This window comes from Eubalaena glacialis, chromosome 10, assembly GCF_028564815.1.
Source record: "Eubalaena glacialis isolate mEubGla1 chromosome 10, mEubGla1.1.hap2.+ XY, whole genome shotgun sequence".
Taxonomy (NCBI): domain Eukaryota; kingdom Metazoa; phylum Chordata; class Mammalia; order Artiodactyla; family Balaenidae; genus Eubalaena; species Eubalaena glacialis.
This window is the reverse complement of record NC_083725.1, coordinates 111,334,758-111,352,980: the sequence shown is the minus strand read 5'-3', so window position 1 is coordinate 111,352,980 and position 18,223 is coordinate 111,334,758. Positions and strand designations below refer to the sequence as shown.

General features: G+C 47.3%; 1 protein-coding gene and 1 long non-coding RNA gene across 7 annotated transcripts in view; one reads left to right on the top strand and one right to left on the bottom strand.

Annotated features, from left to right (window-relative positions):
- The window catches only part of STX3 (syntaxin 3), a 41,675-nt gene extending 32,401 nt beyond the window's left edge, over window positions 1-9,274 (bottom strand). For 3 of the 6 annotated variants that reach the window (XM_061201800.1, XM_061201802.1, XM_061201803.1), the window contains exon 1: window positions 9,011-9,272. In XM_061201800.1, the coding sequence (XP_061057783.1) occupies window positions 9,011-9,040 (30 nt within the window). In that variant the 5' untranslated portion in view covers window positions 9,041-9,272. Of the gene's footprint in view, window positions 1-9,010 lie in introns of all 6 variants that reach the window. The other 3 variants (XM_061201804.1, XM_061201806.1, XM_061201801.1) reach the window with 3 other exon arrangements.
- Window positions 9,275-13,460: 4,186 nt separating this feature from the next.
- LOC133099645 (uncharacterized) lies at window positions 13,461-16,795 on the top strand. Its single transcript, XR_009702358.1, has 4 exons — window positions 13,461-13,679; window positions 15,349-15,369; window positions 16,376-16,450; window positions 16,557-16,795. It is a non-coding gene; the product is annotated as an uncharacterized LOC133099645 (long non-coding RNA).
- Window positions 16,796-18,223: the final 1,428 nt, after the last annotated feature.

Sequence of the window (18,223 nt, the reverse complement as noted above, 5' to 3'; positions counted from 1 at the left end):
CACAGCTCTGCCACTTAAGTAGCTGTGTGACCTTAAACAAGTGGCTTAACCTCTCTGAGACTTGGTTTCCTTGTTTGTAGCATGAATAATCTGCTCATAGAACTGCTGTGAGGATTAAATTAGTGAATGCATGTGAAGTGTTTAGAGCAATGCTGGGTACATATTAAACTCCCAAGACCATGCCATGCAGACAGTTTTCTCTAAAAAGTGTTTCTGCAAAAGATGCAACTCTAATGCCAATTCTCAGAAGGTGGCAGCAGGACCCTTAGAATGAGCTAAATTGTAGTTCATTTATTTGAATGAAGTCATTTCTCTACTATATGGATTTAAAGAAATAAACCTCCTCCTGAATTTTGCTTCTGCGACATTCTCACAAATTTTGACCTTTACTACTCTCATTATCATTCATTTCTAAATAGTTTGTCATTTCCATTTTGGTTTCTTTTGAACCCAAGTGTTATTTTAAAAGGTGGTTTTAAATTTCCAAAGTGGGTAAACCTGGGGAGGACTCTGATTGTATTGTTAATTTCTAATTTTATTATATCAACATCAGGGAGCATGGCCTATATGACTTAACATTTTGTGGAATTTGACATTTTATTTATGTCTTAATACATGTTCAGTATTTTTTAATCTTCTATGTGTGCTTGAAAAGATCTTGCATTCCATTTGTTGGATACAAAAATCATCAAAGTTTCATCCCCACATGCCACGTTAATTCCTCTGCTTTTGTTTCTCAGGACCTGAGCTAGGTCTAGAGAAGGAGCAGTGACAAGGGATGGAAGTTCATCTAAAGAGAGGAAGGAGGAAAAACAAAACAAAAATGCCCTGTGGGCAGATGTTATCTATACTGATGAGTAATCTGTGGTTAGGGAGGTTAATTCATCCAGAATCACACTAGTAAGGAACAAAGCCAGGGCTGGAACCCTGCTTGGTCCAACCCAAAGTTCACAGTGGATTATTTTAAAGAAGAATGTTGGGGTCTCATAACCAGCCACCTCACCTACTACATTCTCCTTCTCACTCACTACAAGGTCCCATCCACAATAACAGATCCATCTGTCCATTTACTCAGCCAACAGTATTTATTGAACATCTATCATTTCCCAAGCAATAGTACAGAACGCTGGAGAAACACAGACCAAACTCAGCACCCCTTGCCCTTCGGGACCTCATGGTCTCAAATGGGAGGCAGACAGGCACACAGGTCATTGCAATGCCACATGGTAAGTGATGACAGCACTTAGCACAGGAATTGTACACCCAAGAGAAAATGGGGCACCCAACGTCACCAGAATTCAAGGCGGAGCCCAGGGAGGGGGGAGGTATTGGAAAATGGATGCAAAGGTGACTTCTCGGGGAAATTTTGAAGGTTGCATGAATTTACCCAAAGGATACCTACAGGAAGGCCATTTGGGGTGAGAAGACCACACCTTTTCCTGCTTTCCCTCTCACCCCAGGAGCATTCAAGGAGATTCAAAGATGACCATCTTCTTCTTCCTCCCCTACCACAGCCTTCTCCACTTTTTCCTGACTTCCTCCCCCTCCTCCCACCCCCCACTGCCCCCTCAGCACCCCACAATATCCAGTTGCCAAGGATACCAAAAGGAGGAAGGAGCTCACAGTGTCTTCTCTAGTCCGTCCTCAGCCTCCTCCTCAACTTCCTTTCAGCCTCTGTCCCACAAGCCCCTCGCCCTCAGGATCCTCCCAGAGCACTTCACTAATAGTTACAATACCTAACAGTTACTAAGCAGCACCCTGGGATGAGGATTCTAAGATATGTGCCTTATAGTTATTTCCCAAGGCACTTAATCTCTACGAGAATCTTCTGGGGACCCTCCCCACCTTACAGCTGAGAAAACTAAAGCATAAAGATGCAAGCAACCTCCCCAAGACCATGCAGACAGTGAGTGCCAGAGCCGGGAGGAGAGCCCAGGCAGTTTGCTGCAGAGCCCTTGTTCTCCACCACCATGGAGTGATGCCTCTTAACAGCAAACCCCACCCCCAGCTGTAGCCTGCAGCCCGCCCCCTCCCACCCCACCCGCCCCCCCGCAAACATCCAAAGCACTAAAACACAGATGCTGTACCAAAGAGGTCGTGAAAAACAAGGAAAGCCTGAGAAACTGTCACAGCTCAGAGGATGCTGAAGAAACATGACAGCTCAATGAAATGCATTATCTTGGGTGGGATCCTAGATCAGAAAAAGGGACATCCATGGGAAAACAAGTGGAATCTAAATAAAGTCTAGAGTTTAGTGAATAGCAATGTACCAAGGTCAGTCTCTCAGTTACGACAAATGTACCATCATAACTTGAGATATTAACAATGGAGGAAACCCAGTAGACAGGAACTCTCTGTACTGTCCTTGTAACCTTTCTGTAAATCTAAAATTAGTCTAGAATAAAACGTTTATTTCTAAAAAAAAGCAATCTTGCCGCCGTACCGCGTTGCCCTGACCCAGGCAGCTAAACATATCCAGATAGTATACGCTCCACTAATCTCTTTGGGTGGGGGCTGAACCTTACTCACGTCTCCAGATGGAGACAGGAGAACGTTGCCATGGACACGGCCCAATGCCAGAAAACAGGCTGACCTAACAGCGGAGACAGTAATGAGGGGAGGAAGCTACAAAGGGGCCTAATACAAAAGGCTGGAGGTAAGGCCCCTCGGGACTACAGAATCTCCCAGCAAGTTCATTTGTAGAACATCCCTGTTCATCCACTGGACAGCAAGGTTTACGGCTTTCTGAGCTGTGGGCTGGGAAGTGAAAACACAGGGGGAATGAGGCGTGTGTGGTCTGGGCCCTGAGAGAGGAGGATTTAACATAACATTACGTGGCTGCTTTTACATATCGACAAAAATAAAGATTTGTGGAAGCCCAGGGAAGGCCTGGTGAATGCCAGACCTGGAAGCTTCCCTGCAGCGATGACACTGGGACTGAGCCTTGAGGGACATATAAGATTTTCCAGGGGAAGAACGAGGTTGCTAGATTTTCACCATGGTATCCACATCTTCTCCTTCACGGTCTTTCTGAAAAGGGGCAGCCCTCCGTGAGGTGTTGGGCTGGGGTACAGCTAGGAGCCTTGGAACTCATCCATCCTCATCCTGGAGGACGGAACAGTGACCTCTGGCTTCGTCACCAAATTCATGGGTTCCCTGAGTAAACGCTGCACTTCAAGCAGGTAAAGTTTCACCAACCCAGAGGGGACGGAGTGGGAAGAGCAAGTCCTAGTGATGAATCAGGGGTGTGTAAGGGCCAAGGTGCCGTTGCTCAGTCAATGGACAAGTGTTTACTAGGGAACTACCATGCAGAGTGCTGGCCCTGGGACCCCAGAAGAACGTCCCATCAGCCACCGCATCAAGGGCATACAGTGTAGTTGGGAGATGATTATATACAGTGTAGGGTGATATAAATAAGCAAGACAGACTTGTTCAATTCTTGATCTCACCACCTCCCAGCTGGGGAATCTCAATCCAATCTGAGCCTCAATTCCCTTAGTTGTAAAATGGCAATAATATATAACACCATCGTGCCTTGTGGGGGTTCAGACGATTAGAGACAAGGTGTGTAAGGCACCGAACACAAGTCTTTTCCGACAGTAAGTAGCAGCTCAATAAATGATCATTGTTACTGCAGTTGATACGGTGACACCAACAAGTACTAGAGCCATCGATCTTAAAGACAACGGGACCTAGGAGGCAAAAGAGTCCAACCCATAAAAAACAGATGGAAGGTGGTTTCAAGCCCACTCCATGGTAAGAAAAAACCCCACTGACTTAACAGAAGTATCAATATTTCACTGCAAAGCAACATGCTGCCCATGAGGGCTGCCGGCATGGAGGGGGCATATTCTAGGCTGCGTTCAGGGAGCGTTACCTGTAAAGTGAGTTTTGGAAGATGGGCAGGAATTTTGACAAAAGGGGAAAGGAGCCCTGAAGGGAGAGAAAACAACATGAACAATCGTTTCTCCCCGGGCTCTTGCCAGCCCCCCACTCCCGGCCTCCCCACCCCCACCAGGAATAAAAATAACACTAATCCCCTGCTCTCAGCCAAGCATTTTCTCTCTGGCCTCTGGCTGATGGGTCTGTAATCCCTACTCAATCCCTATAACTCTCATCTCAGCCCTGCTCATGGCAGAACAGCTCTCCCAGGGGATGAATCCTGCCAGGGAGAGGGAGGAGGTGAGGAAGGAACCACCGACCAGTTAGCAATCTTATCACCAAAGGATGGAATCCCAATGCAGCGAGTCTCCAGGCAGGGTGTTACAACCTGGCCGTGATCCAAAGCACCTGGCATGCAGTAGGGGCTCATTAAATAGTCTTGGAAGGAATTAAGCTCTAAAGGGGACGTACAGCTCCATGTTTCTGATGGTTATACTATAACCGTGCTCCTGAGGAACTCAAATGGGGGAACTTCAAATGGGGAAGGAGGCCAAGGACAAGCCATTTAAGATGCAGCAAGACACAAGGCAGAACAGAAAGAGTGAAAAAGTCAGTCTGGTCTTTAGGGCCTCAGGTGGTTGATTTCATTAGCGTGTCCTTAATGGCGCCGGCTGTCGAGGAACCAGTAAACCCCAAGATGTTTCCAGTTCTCTACAGATCAATCTCCACAGGGATCCAAAGTCCTGGCCCTCCATTCCATACATCACTGCTTCTCTATGAGCATTATCTACCTTTGATGTTGGGGGTTCTCTTTTCATGGAATATACCCCTTTGTTTTCCCTATATGACCATGTATTCTTTCAGACCAGGACTCTGTATAAGAACTCTGCCTAGAATTCCCTGGCGGTCCAGTGGTTAGGACTCGGTGCTTTCACTGCCACGGCCCGGGTTCGATCCCTGGTCGGGGAGCTAAGATCCCACAAGCCATGCAGCGTGGCCAAAAAAAATAAATAACTCTGCCTAACAGGATGCCCAACAGGATGCTAGGCACGTAGAGGTCAAAAAGCACCGATCATGTTGTCTGTGTGAAGCACTCGCCAACGGGAGAATGGGTGAGAAAATCCAGGATCCTTGCCTTTCTTCTTAGGAGACTCCCCATGCCTCTGAAGGAATTGGATTTCAGCCTTAACACGGACTTGAGCAGAAGCATCACTTCTTCTGGGAAGAGCCCCCAGGCCCTAATGCCCTGTCCCCAGGGGCTGGCCAGGAGGGTCTTCCTGCGGTTGCTTCTGTCCCAAGGATGGGACACTGTGTCTGTTTCTTGTGTGTCTCCCTAGCTGACTGTGACCTCCCTAAGGCCCAGGAGTATGTGTTCATCAGCATTACCATCCCCATCCCCAGCACCTATCAGAGAGCTTAGGACATAGCAGGCGCTCGGTTTTTTTGTTTTGGGGTTTTTTTTTTTTTTTGGCTGCGTTGGGTCTTCATTGCTGCGCACCGGCTTTCTCCAGTCGCAGCGAGCAGGGGCCACTCCTCGTTGCGGTGCATGGGCTTCTCATTGCGGTGGCTTCTCTTGTTGCGGAGCACGGGCTCTAGGCACGCGGGCTTCAGTAGTTGCGGCACGTGGGCTCAGTAGTTGTGGCTCACAAGCTCTAGAGCGCAGGCTCAGTAGTTGTGGCGCAGGGGCTTAGTTGCTCCGCAACATGTGGGATCTTCCCGGACCAGGGCTCAAACCCGTGTCCCCTGCACTGGCAGGCGGATTCTTAACCACTGCGCCACCAGGGAAGTCCCTCCGTAAACATTTGCTGAATGAAAAGAGGGCCAGGCAAGAGGTTCCTGGATGGGAATTGTCTGGACTCAGTGGATCCAAAGTTCAGCTGGTGAGAAATCAGGAGGAACCGCCTTGTGAGACAGGCTGGGTGTAGGCACCGCACCTTCCTGGCAAGCCTGTCTGATGTCACTGAAAGGGCAGGCTGCTGGGATGGCCAGCCAGGAGGAGCCATGCAAGAGATAAGATGAGTCCGGGCTTGTGACTGTAGCCTCAGGAAGGTGCGCCCTTCAGTGTGGGTGCTGCTCCCAGCATGTCAAGTTTGGGGAACTCGAATTCACTGTGGTGGGTGATTATCACGGATTATCTCGTTTCACCCTCAGTGACCCTATAGGGAGGGTACGATGATCCACTTTACAGGAGCAACTCTGAGACCTCAGTCCTATGGACTTCAGAGCTTCCCAGTGCTTGGGACAGGCTCACAATGAAGCATTTCTAGAAACACACATCCTCAGAGTTGATGGAGGAGGCCTTGAATCTCCTCATGTGCTTCCCCTCCCTCCAAGAACACTCAGATTCCTAAAACATTCAACATCCCAACAAGCTTCTTGCCTCCCTCCCATGTCCTGCCAGCCCAGCCCATCCTCGGGCAGCTCTGACTACCAAAAACGCTTTCTACAGAGCCCTCACGTCTGCCCATCAGCCTTGCTTCTTCACGTCTTCTCCTCCTATCTACACGGAGCAGAGCTAATCCCCTGCACGTCACAGCTCTCCAGCTATCTGGAGGCAGTTAATGCCTCGCCTCCCCCAGAGTTTAGAAAGAGCCCCACAGACAGAGATCGCACCACCGCTCAGGGTAAAATTGGTTTCATGCACGTTAGCCAACGTTGATAAAAGGAATCAGACAAGATGGTTATTTTGTTGCTGGGGTGGGGGTGGGGCGGGGGTGTCTCTCTCCCAGGGGAAGGAGGGGCTGGTTAGGGGAGGTGGGCCAGAAGCCAAAAGCCATCTAAACCTTAACAACAAACAGTCTTCAAGAAAAACGTTAATATTGCCGGAAGGGGCTTCTGAGATCAACCAAACTCCTTTCGTTCCAAAGGGGGATTGGAGGAGCAGAGAGGTAAAGTGACACCAAGGAACACAGCTCTTAAAGGGCACAGCCACAATTGGAATCCTTTGAACCCACAGCCGGGGCCTCTTGCACCGTGTTACCACCCATCTCCCTGCTCCACAAGGCTGGAACAGCACCTGTGATGTCACAACAGCACTGCCATCATAACGGCGCCGTCTACAATCTCACTTCCACCACATCCCCAAGAGGGAAAGGGAGAAACACAGCATTAGCTCCATTTTACAGAAGGTAACAGTGAGGCTCAGAGAAGCAAAGGGACTTGCTTGGGTTCCCCGGCAAAGTGAATGTATACTTGGAACTCAAAGCTCAGTGAAGGCTCTGTGCTGTTTGTTGGCAATGGCCGTTGAAAGGGCCGTGGGAGGGACTTCCCTGGTGGTCCAGTGGTTAGGACTCCACGCTCTCACTGCTGAGAGCACAGGTTCCATCCCTGGTCGGGGAACTAAGACCCCACAAGCCGGACATGGAATGGACTTCCTAACGCAAGGAAGGGCGCCACCTCCACCTGCTGTCCAGTTCTGCATTGTTTTGGGACTGCCGGCTGCACGCTCCAGGAAGATCTTCAAAACCACGCTCTTCTTCCCTTTCTGCCGCCCCAGTCAGCATGCTCCAGGGCAAGAGAGGTCAGCAGCCTGGGTTCCTCCCCCGGCTGAGCCCTCACCAGCTCTGTGACCTGGGGCGTCCCTCCTTCCCAGTCTGAGCTCTAGCTTCCTCACCTTTAAAAACAGAGGCAATCAATTCTGCCCTGACAGTAAACGGGATGATATGAGGCTCAAATGACAAAGAGCAAGTAGGAGGCTGGGAGGCTCACTCCCACCATGGGCGGCTGCCCCTTGGCCTCCGTCACTTCCCCATCACTCCTGCCTCCTCCGCAGCCCTACTACCTAGAGCAGGTGAGAGGGTCAAGAAGGTGTCAGCCAAGACAACGGAGGAGAAAGAAAAATAACTGTGACATCAGCCCAGAAGTCCCTCACACTTGGACAAGGCTTTATTTTTCCGAAGAGCTTTCGCAGGGACGAGCATAAGATTTACCGTTGCTTAGTCCTGTATGTGCCAGGCACCATACAAAGGGCTCTGCATACTCTCTTGGGTTCAGTCCTCACAACTACCCATTTGACAGATGACAAAACTTCAGCTCCAAGGTTAAGTAAGGGATGGCTGGTAAGTAGTGGAGCCAGGAGGCAAACCCAGTTCTATCCAGTCCCCTGTTCCCCAACCTTCAATGTGCTCATGATCACCCGGGGAGATGTATGAATAATCAGATTCTGATTCCATAGGTCCAGACTGAGGCCTAAGCTTCTGCGCTTCTGACAAGCTCCCAAGTAGATGGACTACCTTGTATCACGGGCTAGATTTTAAATTCCGTTAAGACAGAGCCTGAGTCACCCAATCCCCGGGGCTTAGCACTGGGCCTGCCCCATAGAATACACTCAATAATTATTTGTTCAATGAATGTTGGACTTAACCCATGCTTTAACATTTCTCTATACTAAGCCCCATTATATCATTTGATATCATAACAAATCTCTAAGGCATATCACTCTCCCTTTGACAGATAAGGAAACAGGCTCAGAAGAGTACGTAGCCTAAGGTTTTACAGCTTTTGTGCAGCAGAGCTGGAAACGATCTACCTTCAGATCCTTGGCCCTGACCACAGCTGTCCCAAGGATGGGGGTGGGCGTGGGAGGGGGGAATTAATAATTACAGACAGCTGGGTAGTGAGGCGCTGGACCCATCCAGGCACGTGACCAGCTCACAGCTCGGGAGGTCACCCACTAGAGCTGCTCTCCGGGGGCGAGGGCAGTCGTCTCAGCGTCCCCCAGGAGAGAAACTAGGAGGAACGTGGGAGGAGGCGGGTCCTGGGCACAGTGCCAGGCAGCACTGGGCAGGTGGTGAGTGACCCCTGACCTCACAGAGAGCCCCGCTGGGCCCAAGCACCCACCACCTCCCGAGGAGCCCATCTCTAGACTGATGCTGTCCAACTTGGGGGGCGGGGGTGGGAGGAGACTAGAGGCATCCAGGGAAATTGCAGCCTAGCGATGAATCACCCGGCACATGACACCAGAGAGGAGGGGTGGGTGCGTCTGGGGCTTGGGGAGGACAGGCCTTGCGCCCGCCCCGCACTCCCCCCGCCCAGCCTCGATTTGGGGGAGCGAGGGAAGTCCCTCTCCCGCGCAGCTCCACCCCCGCAGCCCCCGGCCCGCCCGGTTCCCGGATGCGGCGGGACTCACGGCCTTCAGCTGCTCCAGCCGGTCCTTCATCCTGGTGCCCAGACGCCCGGAGGCAGGTGAGCGCGTCCCAGGTGAGCGGCCGGAAGTGGCGGCCGGGCCCGGCCAGGACGAAGGAGCAGGAGGCGCAGGCAGAGGCGGGCGGCGGCCGCGGGCGAGAAGGAGCGTCCGAGGCCACTGGAGGCTCCGCCGCGCAGCCCCCTCCGGCCCAGCCGGCGCCGCGCGCTCCAAATCCGGCTACCCGGCCGGCGCCGGCGCGCAGCGCTGATCCGCCCGGCGGACCCGCCCCTTACCTGGGCCGCGCCCCGCGCTCCTCCTTAAAGGGCCAGTGCCTCCGCCGCCGCCGCCGCCCGGCCACCCTCCGCGCCTCTCACTCCACCTCCCCTAGCTCCAGGTCCCCCGATGGACCAGCACTGGGAGATCCCGCCGCGAGTGGGTCTGTCTGACCTCAATTCCAGCCTTTCCATTCAACAGCCATTCATTACCTGTGCCGGGCTCTGTGCTAGGATCCAGCCCTCAACAGACTGATTCATTGCAAGGCGGCGCCAACATCCCGTAAACGAGGAACTCGAAGACAACGTGATTTGTGCTATAACAGGTGGGAGAGAGAGAGCAATTAATTCTGCCTGGAGGAAGGGCATTCCAAGTAAAGGAATGCGCACGGTCCGGGGGACTGCGTGCTGGAGCTGAAAGAGTGTGTACCTCGTGGAAATAACTGGAGGTGAGGCGGGGTAGGGAAGGCCGGGACGAAGAATTTGGATTTTATGACGTTGGCAATGGGGATCCTTAAGAGAAATGCAAGCAGTTCAATGATGAAGTCAGAACACCTGCCACTAACAAAGTGTATACCTTTGGGAAGTTATTGTTTCTCTAGGGGACTCCGTTTCTGTATCTATAAATCAGAGATATTACCCACTTCCCAGTTTGCTGTGAGGCCTTGTTGACAGAGGAGGAATGACTGATTCGTCACCTGTGGAGCAGAGCTGTAAGAGAAGGATGTGTGTATTGGAAAGCTTAAGCTTTCCGACCTGATCCCCTAGGTGAGTAGTACCTGATCCCACTTTCTGAAAAGTGGGCGGTTTCTTCGCACTGCCCCTCCGTCTTTCTCCCCTCCCCTGCCCCACACCTCCACCCTCTCTTCCCTCTTCCCTATTTATCTTCCTTCTTGGGAACAGATGACATATCCAGCAGATATGGAGTGGAGCTCAATAAATAGGACTGACAGGCCTAAGATTCAATCCTCAAATCAGGGAAAGAATCTGAGCTATGCATCCAGATTAAAGGGCTGTAGGACTTCCCTGGTGGCGCAGTGGTTAAGAATCCGCCTGCCAGGGCAGGGGACTCGGGTTCGAGCCCTGGTGCGGGAAGATCCCACATGCCACGGAGCAGCTAAGCCTGTGCGCCACAACTACTAAGCCTGCGCTCTAGAGCCCTCGCGCTACAACCACTTAAGCCCGCAACAAGGGAAGCAGCCACCGCAATGAGAAGCACGTGCACCACAACGAAGAGTAGCCCCCGCTCACCGCAACTAGAGAAAGCCCACGTGCAGCAACGAAGACCCAACGCAGCCAAAATTAAATAAATAAATGAATATTTTTTTTAAAAGGGCTGTAAATATTTTCGTAATTCTAACAGAACTTTGCCCTGTTCTGCAATCTTAGCGCTTGCTCCGTGTTGACTTCATCGCCTCCCATGAAGATATGGTCTGTAATCCTCGCTCTAGTCCTGCACACTTCCTTCTACCCCAGGCGTTCGCTAGGTGAATTAATTTCCAGTCTTTGGTAAAGGGAAGGCTTCTGCGCCCCCTGGTGGTCAGAAATGGAAACGGTAAGCTAATCAGAAATCGCATTCCACCTCCCTTCCTTCACAAATTTTTGATAATGGGGATAGCTAAGTTTCCGCGCTTCAGGAAAAGAGAGTCTTCTGAGGAGACAGATATGTGAACAACTCTTTACATTAGACATCTGAAAAGGACCACAGGAAATGATCAAGGATGGCCATTCAGCCTCTGCCTGAATGCATTTTAATTTTTTCAGTTTTTTCAAACACTCTCAAGCATCTTCTCTGGTTGAACAGTTCCAACTGTTGTTTAAAAGTGTTTTGTTATATGAAACAAAAATTTTCCTTCCTATAACTTCCACCACTGTTTCTTGCTCTTTGCCTTTGTCCAAACATTTAAGAAATTTAATCTGTCTTTCACAAGACGGGCTCTCCATGAAGGGACAGTAGCTGTGGAGCCACAGAACAATTGCTGACACATAGCCAGGAGGACTGAGTTCTAGACACAGTTTCTGCCACAAAACAGCTGTCACTTGACATCGCACAATCTATTTTCTCATCTGTGAGGTAAGGAGGCTGATCAAAACTAGTGATTCTCGAACTTTTCAAGATCAAGAACATCATACATTCTTTATTTTCATTTGTGGATATCTTGTTTTGAATGATTCCATATCTCTTAGAAAATACATTTACTAGGTAATCAGAATTTGGTTTCCTCAAACTCATAGATACAGAGAACAGATGATTGCCAGAGATGGGGGGCGGGGAGCAAAATGGGTGAAGGGAGTCGAAAGGTACAAACTTCAAATTATAAAAAAAGTAAGTCCCGGGGATGTAATGTACAGCATGGTGACTATAGTTAATAATAGTGTATTGTATATTTGGAGTTGCTAACAGAATAGATCCTAAAAGTTCTTATCAAGGGTCCTCTCTGCTCTTGTCAAACTTGTTTTTATAAACTCCTATTTTATATTTTATTTTGGTATATCAATCTTGAGTACTTGATTGTCAGGTCTTCATTGGTAAACCCCTTCCCTATGACAGTACAGTGTGTACTCAATTTTGGAGCATGGAAAATACATGTACTTGTTTTGTACCTGTAGTTTGGATATATAATTGACATCTTTGTGCTCTGGTCTTTCAAAAATTTTAAGGCTGTAATGAGGAGTCACATTTACAATCATCAATATATTCTCTACAGTTCTCTACAATGAATATGCTCCCTTAATTAAATCATGATGCTGGAAAAAAATAAAAGTTCTTATCAAAACAAAAACAAAGTTGTAACTATGTGAGGTGATGGATATATTGTGGTCATCATTTTGGGATTAATACTGGGATTAATACATTTGGGATTATACTCCTACTGTATAGCACAGGGAGCTCTATATTCAGTGGTAACCTATATGGGAAAAGAATCTGAAAAGGAATGGGCATATGTATATATATAACTGAATTACTTTGCTGTACACCTGAAACTAACACATTATAAATCAACTATACACGAATAAAATTTTTTTAAAAATCATTATGTTGCACACCTTAAACTAATGCAATGTTATATGTCAATTTATATCTCCATAAAACTAGGAAACAAAAAAGAAATTTGGTTTCCTATGAGAGGATGTTCCCATGAAGGGAAAAAAAAAAAAAATGACCTTTTGGTTAGCCTATGTGGCCATAACAGAAATGACCACTTGATTTTCCTTAACCTTTTTACACATTGAAGACAGCATAAAGAGCGCTCTTAACTGCACGTGGAGTCCAGGAACCCAGGAAGGGAAGCATCAGCAGAGTTCTCTTCTTATGACATTTATTCGAAGGGAGTTGTCACAGACTTCCAGCCTTTTTTTAAAAACTCCTATTAGGTATGAACCCTATTTTGTTCATTTTCTATTAATATTTGCTCTTCCATGACAGGCAGAAATCTGGATGGCAGCAGCTAGTTGTGTAAAATGAACTGAAGAAAGTCAAGTTACTGAGGGACAAGGGACCTGGGTGAGGAGAGGCCATGGGCTGGTGAGGAAGACTCTGACCTTGAGCCCAAGTGGACTGTAGGGTCTCCACGTAGACCGACAGTGACTTAAGGTTCCAGGCTTAGTAGGATCCCCTCCTCTCTGATGTATTTTTATTTTTCTGCTCTACCAGGGTACTTGGTTTCCCACCATGTCTAATGTGTAGTTGTTTCCCCACTAAACAAATACAGCAAGATTAAATCAAGAGTTTGCATTTTGGCTATAGATAAGTCAGCCAACACTTCATTTCACCTTTACAAACAAACCAAAAAGAGGATCCTGGGGTTTGGGGCTCTGCTTCCCTCTCTCTCTCTTTCCTCTAAGCCTGTTTCTTTCCCACTGAGCACTTACCCCACCTTGACCCTCAGGGCCTGCTGAGGAACAGGTGAGACCACTTTCTGGCTATTGTACCTGGAGGCAGTGTCCTCATGGTGCGGTGTTCAATAGAAAGAGATAAAGGAGCTAGAAAATTGAAGGGGAAGGTCCTTTCTGTTCCCCACAGCAATTCTTCCCCACTGCAGGGAGGATGGAGAATACACTTCCTGACTTGTAGTTTTCACCCCCTTAGAGTTTGTATTAGTTATCTATTGCCACATAACAAATTGCCCTAAAACGGCTTGAAACAACATTACCCTCTGGTTTCTGTGATTCAGGACTCCAGGTGCAGTTTGGCTGGGTGCCTCTGCCTCAGGACTGCAGTTAAGGTGTCTGCTGGAGGCTGCGTCTCATCTCATGGCTTGTCTGGGAAAGGATCTGCTTCCAAAGTCACTCACATGGTTGCCAGCAGAATTCAGTTCTTCAGGGGCTGTACTTCACCCCGTGGGCCTCTTCATAGCACAGCTCACAACATGGCAGCTGAATTCCATCAGCCCAAGCAGGTGAGAGGGATAGAGAAAGAGAGAGAAAAGCCAAAGTGTTTTTGTAACCTAATCTCGGCTGTGACATCACTTTTGCCATACTGTATCGATTAAAAGAGAAGCACTAGGTTCAGCCCACACTCAAGACCAGGAGATTACACAAGGGGATGGAGACCGGGAGCCATCTCAGCAGCTGCCTAGAACACAATTCAAATCCCAAATTCATGCCAGAGTTATGCTCTTTCTTAGAGCTCTCTTCTCCCCTGTATCTGAACTGGACAACCCTCACCCATTCTAGGATTGTGTCCCTCAAACATGCTTCCCTGACAGCCTGGACTTCATTATAGCCCTACCACACTGTGTAACCCGGTCTACCTCCTGTACCTTCCGTGAGCTCCGCGAGGTCAGCAGCCTTGTCTCTCCTTTTCACTAATGTGAACCCAGACCCCAGCCTCAGCCCCAAAACGTCGTTGTAGGCACTCAGTTAGGGTTTACCAAATTAATTAAATGAATCTTCTTGTCCTATGGCTCCATTATGTCTTTCTTCTGATTAAAATTCATCAGTGGCTCCTTACTACACGATTAGGGAGTCCAGACTCTTCTTAGAATGGCATTCAAGCCCTTGCGCAGTCTGGCCCCAGCCCCAGGCGCTGTCACTCCTGGACACACACAGCCCCACCTTCAGCCTCCTCAAACACTCACCTCTTCTCTGCATCTAATATGCCCAGGATTTCCCACCCAGCTCTGCCTGATTTGTCCTTTTTCCCTTTCATGTCTGACAAATCCCTACTCCTCCTTCAAGACCGAGGCCTTCTCCAATTCACTCAGGTGGTCTCCTTGGCCCTCTGCCCTCCCGCCCCAAACAGTACTTGTTCAGATCTATTTTAAAAGCAAACCCTGGGTTGTCTTATACCTCGTTGCTTACATATCTGTTGAGAGCAACGACCAGGTATTATATTATTCACCTTCCAGGGGTATTGTGAGGTAGGTGCACTGCAATTATTTGGAGGATAAATCAAAGAATAGTTGACTACTATTCTTATGTAGTGTGTGACTACACATACACACACATACACACACACACACACACTCACACACACACTCCCTAGGGATTCTCCTCTCCTCTCCCTAAGGAGGAAAGAAGATCCTTCCTGGATCTTAAAACTAAATGCAATTGCAACTCCCTGTGTCACTGAACGGTGTGTTTAAAGTAATGTATTTTAAAGACATAGAGGACAGACTTGTGGTTGCCAAGGGCGAGGGGGGTGGGTGGGGAAGGGATGAAGTGGGAGTTTGGGATTAGCAGATGCAAAATATTATATATAGAATGGATAAATAACAAGGTCCTACTGTATAGCACAGGGAACTCTATTCAATATCCTGTAATAAACCATAATGGAAAAGAATATGAAGGATGTATATAAATATATAACTGAATCACTTTGCTATACATTAGAAATTAATACCACATTGTAAATCAACTATACTTCAGTAAAATAAATTTTAAAAAAATAATGTGCTTTGTTTATAAAGATGTTTTATATCATGTTGTTCAGATGTTTTCCTAACACGAATCTCCCTATACCACATACCTATGCCTATGATTTAACAATATAAATAATTTGCACCATATTCATTTGTTTTTATGTTTATACAAACTCCTCAATCCCTGGAGCCCTTATGCACATAGTTCTCCGAGGAGCCTGGTAAGGTAAGTGGGAAGACTCAGTGAGGAAGCCTCATGCAGAGAAGCCTGCTGTTACTTCTGAGCTGCAGAAGACATGCTTGTTTCTTACAACACCTGTGAAACACCTATCAAGAGTAACCATAAACATAGGGAAACCTTAGGTGAAAGGAATTGAACACTTATGTCTTTAAACTTTTGGTATTTAAAAAAATGAGCCATCTAGTGTATTTCTCCATGTCGATGTTTGAATAACCATGCTGCATCTTTTATTATCCTTTTACAGTTTGGGGGTTTTTTTCCTTGGAGATCTCACAATAACTCGGGGAGACAGAGTAGACAGTATTGTCCCCATTTTATTATGCAACTGAATTGTCAGAAAAATGAAGCGATTTTCCCAAGCTCTAACTGGACAGTCATAGCATGTTGGGAGAGTGGTTTTTTGCCCAGGCTTTGGTGACCACACTGCCCAGGTCAAATCTCAGTTTTATGTTTACTGGCTATGTGACCTTGAACAAGTTACTTAGCCTCCCTGTGTCTCAGTTTCCTTATATGTAAGCGGAGATAATACTAACACGCATTTCATGGGTTATTATGATGATAAATGGGTTGGTATATGGCAATCATTAATTCCCTTATTCAATCACTGGAAAAGAAGCCTGCTAACTCATAACTACACTGTTTTCTCAAAGAGCTTGGGGAATTGAAAAGTGCCTGGAATATTTCAATCACTAGTGAAATCGCCCTCTTTTTATCCAGTCAGCCTTAGCCACGGCAGCATTTTCCAAAGTAGATTCAACACGATAAAATATTTCCTAAGAGATTCCAAGGAATAAAAGAGTTTGGTGGTGACAATTTAGAAAACATGCAACGTGCATCCCTCATCTTGGAGAGTCATGACTGCACGTTTGCACAGTACAGGCACTGAATAAACCTGCAGTAAACCACTAGTTTTATTTTGATCAGCACAGTATTCTTCACATTTGTTTGACCGTATAATGTTTATTTCCCCCAAACACCTATTATTCAACAGGATTGGTGTCCTACAGATAATAACGCTGACCCAGTAGAATACTGCAGTAGAACATAGGAGGAGAAGCAAGCCTCTGTAAGTGAATCAAAGAAGATCCTTTTGGGTTCTCGTCTTTCAAAAGAGTAAGGTGACATTTCAGCTTCATGTAATATGACTTCTGGTCATGGTTTCTGCCCTGTAGGCCTGTGATACACGTCAGAAGAAAGAAAAGAAAAATGTCATGGCACACGTGTTATGCTTTTCCAGATAGGGAAACAGAGGTTGTTTCCCTGCGTAGCTGATTCCCTTGTTTTTGTGCCTTCACAGTTCCCTCCTCCAGAAATGCCCTTCCTGCCCCTCTGCGTACACGCAGACCTGAAGACCTGGCATGGTGCAGCTCATGTGCCACCTTCCCCAGCAAACTAACCTGGATTCCCTTCACTGACCCTCCTTCGGTGGCTCATAGCATTGTATCACTTGACACTTGGTGTAATCGTGGTGTATGTTCTCATATACTGCTAGACTTTTAACTTCCTTCTAGGCAGGAGCTGCCTCTTCCTTACCTTTCCCTTTCCTGTTCCACCTACCACAGGTGGGAGCATAGTACATAGTAGAGTTCAATAAATCATTGCTTACTGTCTCCTTCAATGTTGTTGAATAAATAAATCCCTCAGTAATCAACAGGTAGAATGAATGAGCTTCCTCTGCCTTACAAAAAGATAGTAAAGCATCTATGTTCTTCTGCCGTTGCCTTGAGACAAATGATCATCGTCAGAATGATTATCATCCTACTGTGACCGCTCGGAACCGTATGAATGAGTTCTTTCACCTCCTCAATGTATCCAGTCAGTGTTTGTCTTCACAGAATTAGCTCTGTTTTACCTGAATCCAGATTTGAACCAACACTACCTCTTTTCTACACCAAGGGGCTTAGTGAACAAAGCAATTTTTCCATATTATGCATACTTAGCATAATACATACACTAGGCTTAGTCCATTTGGGCTGCTGTAACACAATACCACAGACTGGGTGGCTTTATAAACAACAGAAATTTATTTCTCACAATTCTGGATGCTAGGAGTCTAAGATTAGGGTACCAGCATGGTTGGGTAAGGCCCTTTTCCAGGTCACAGACTTCTCATTGTATCCTCACATGGCAGAAGGAGCTAGGGAGCTCTGAGGGGTCTCTTTTATAAGAGCACTAATCCCATTCGTGAGATGACCTACCCTCATGACCTAAGCACCTCCCAAAGGCCCCGTCTTTTAATGTCATCACACTGGGCATTAGTAGTTCAACATGTGAATTTGGAAGGAACACAAATATTCAGACCATATCAACTAGGGGTAGGCAGAAAGGGAGACTATGAGATAAATGTGTATGCGTGTGTGTGTGTGTGCAAGAGAGCGAGAACGAGAGAAGAAAGGGACAGAGAATGGGAAAGAGAACAAATGGAAAAAGGGAGAGGGATTTGGAAGCAGACTAATAGAGTCAGAGATTGAGATGGAGACAGATTAGCTCCAGGTATAAAGTTAAATAAAGAGAAACTAACAAAACTTTAAAACTCTAGTGCTTTCCCTATCACTTTTCCCTGGAAGATAATTGAGGATGAAAGATAAATAATTCAAAGCGGCACAAACTCAGCATTTACATAATGGGAATCATGATTGGGATGGTCCTGGTTTGATTTGCCTCTTATGCTTGGCTCTGCCTCTGCCCATATGTGCAATGCTAAGAACCTGAGAACTACATCTGGAGAGAAGTCCAAAGCAGAACACAGACTTTTCACTTGATGCTGAGGTTAGTGATAATGATGTACACTGCTACATCTCCCTCTAAGAGTCACAAAGTAGGAACTTCCCTGGTGGTC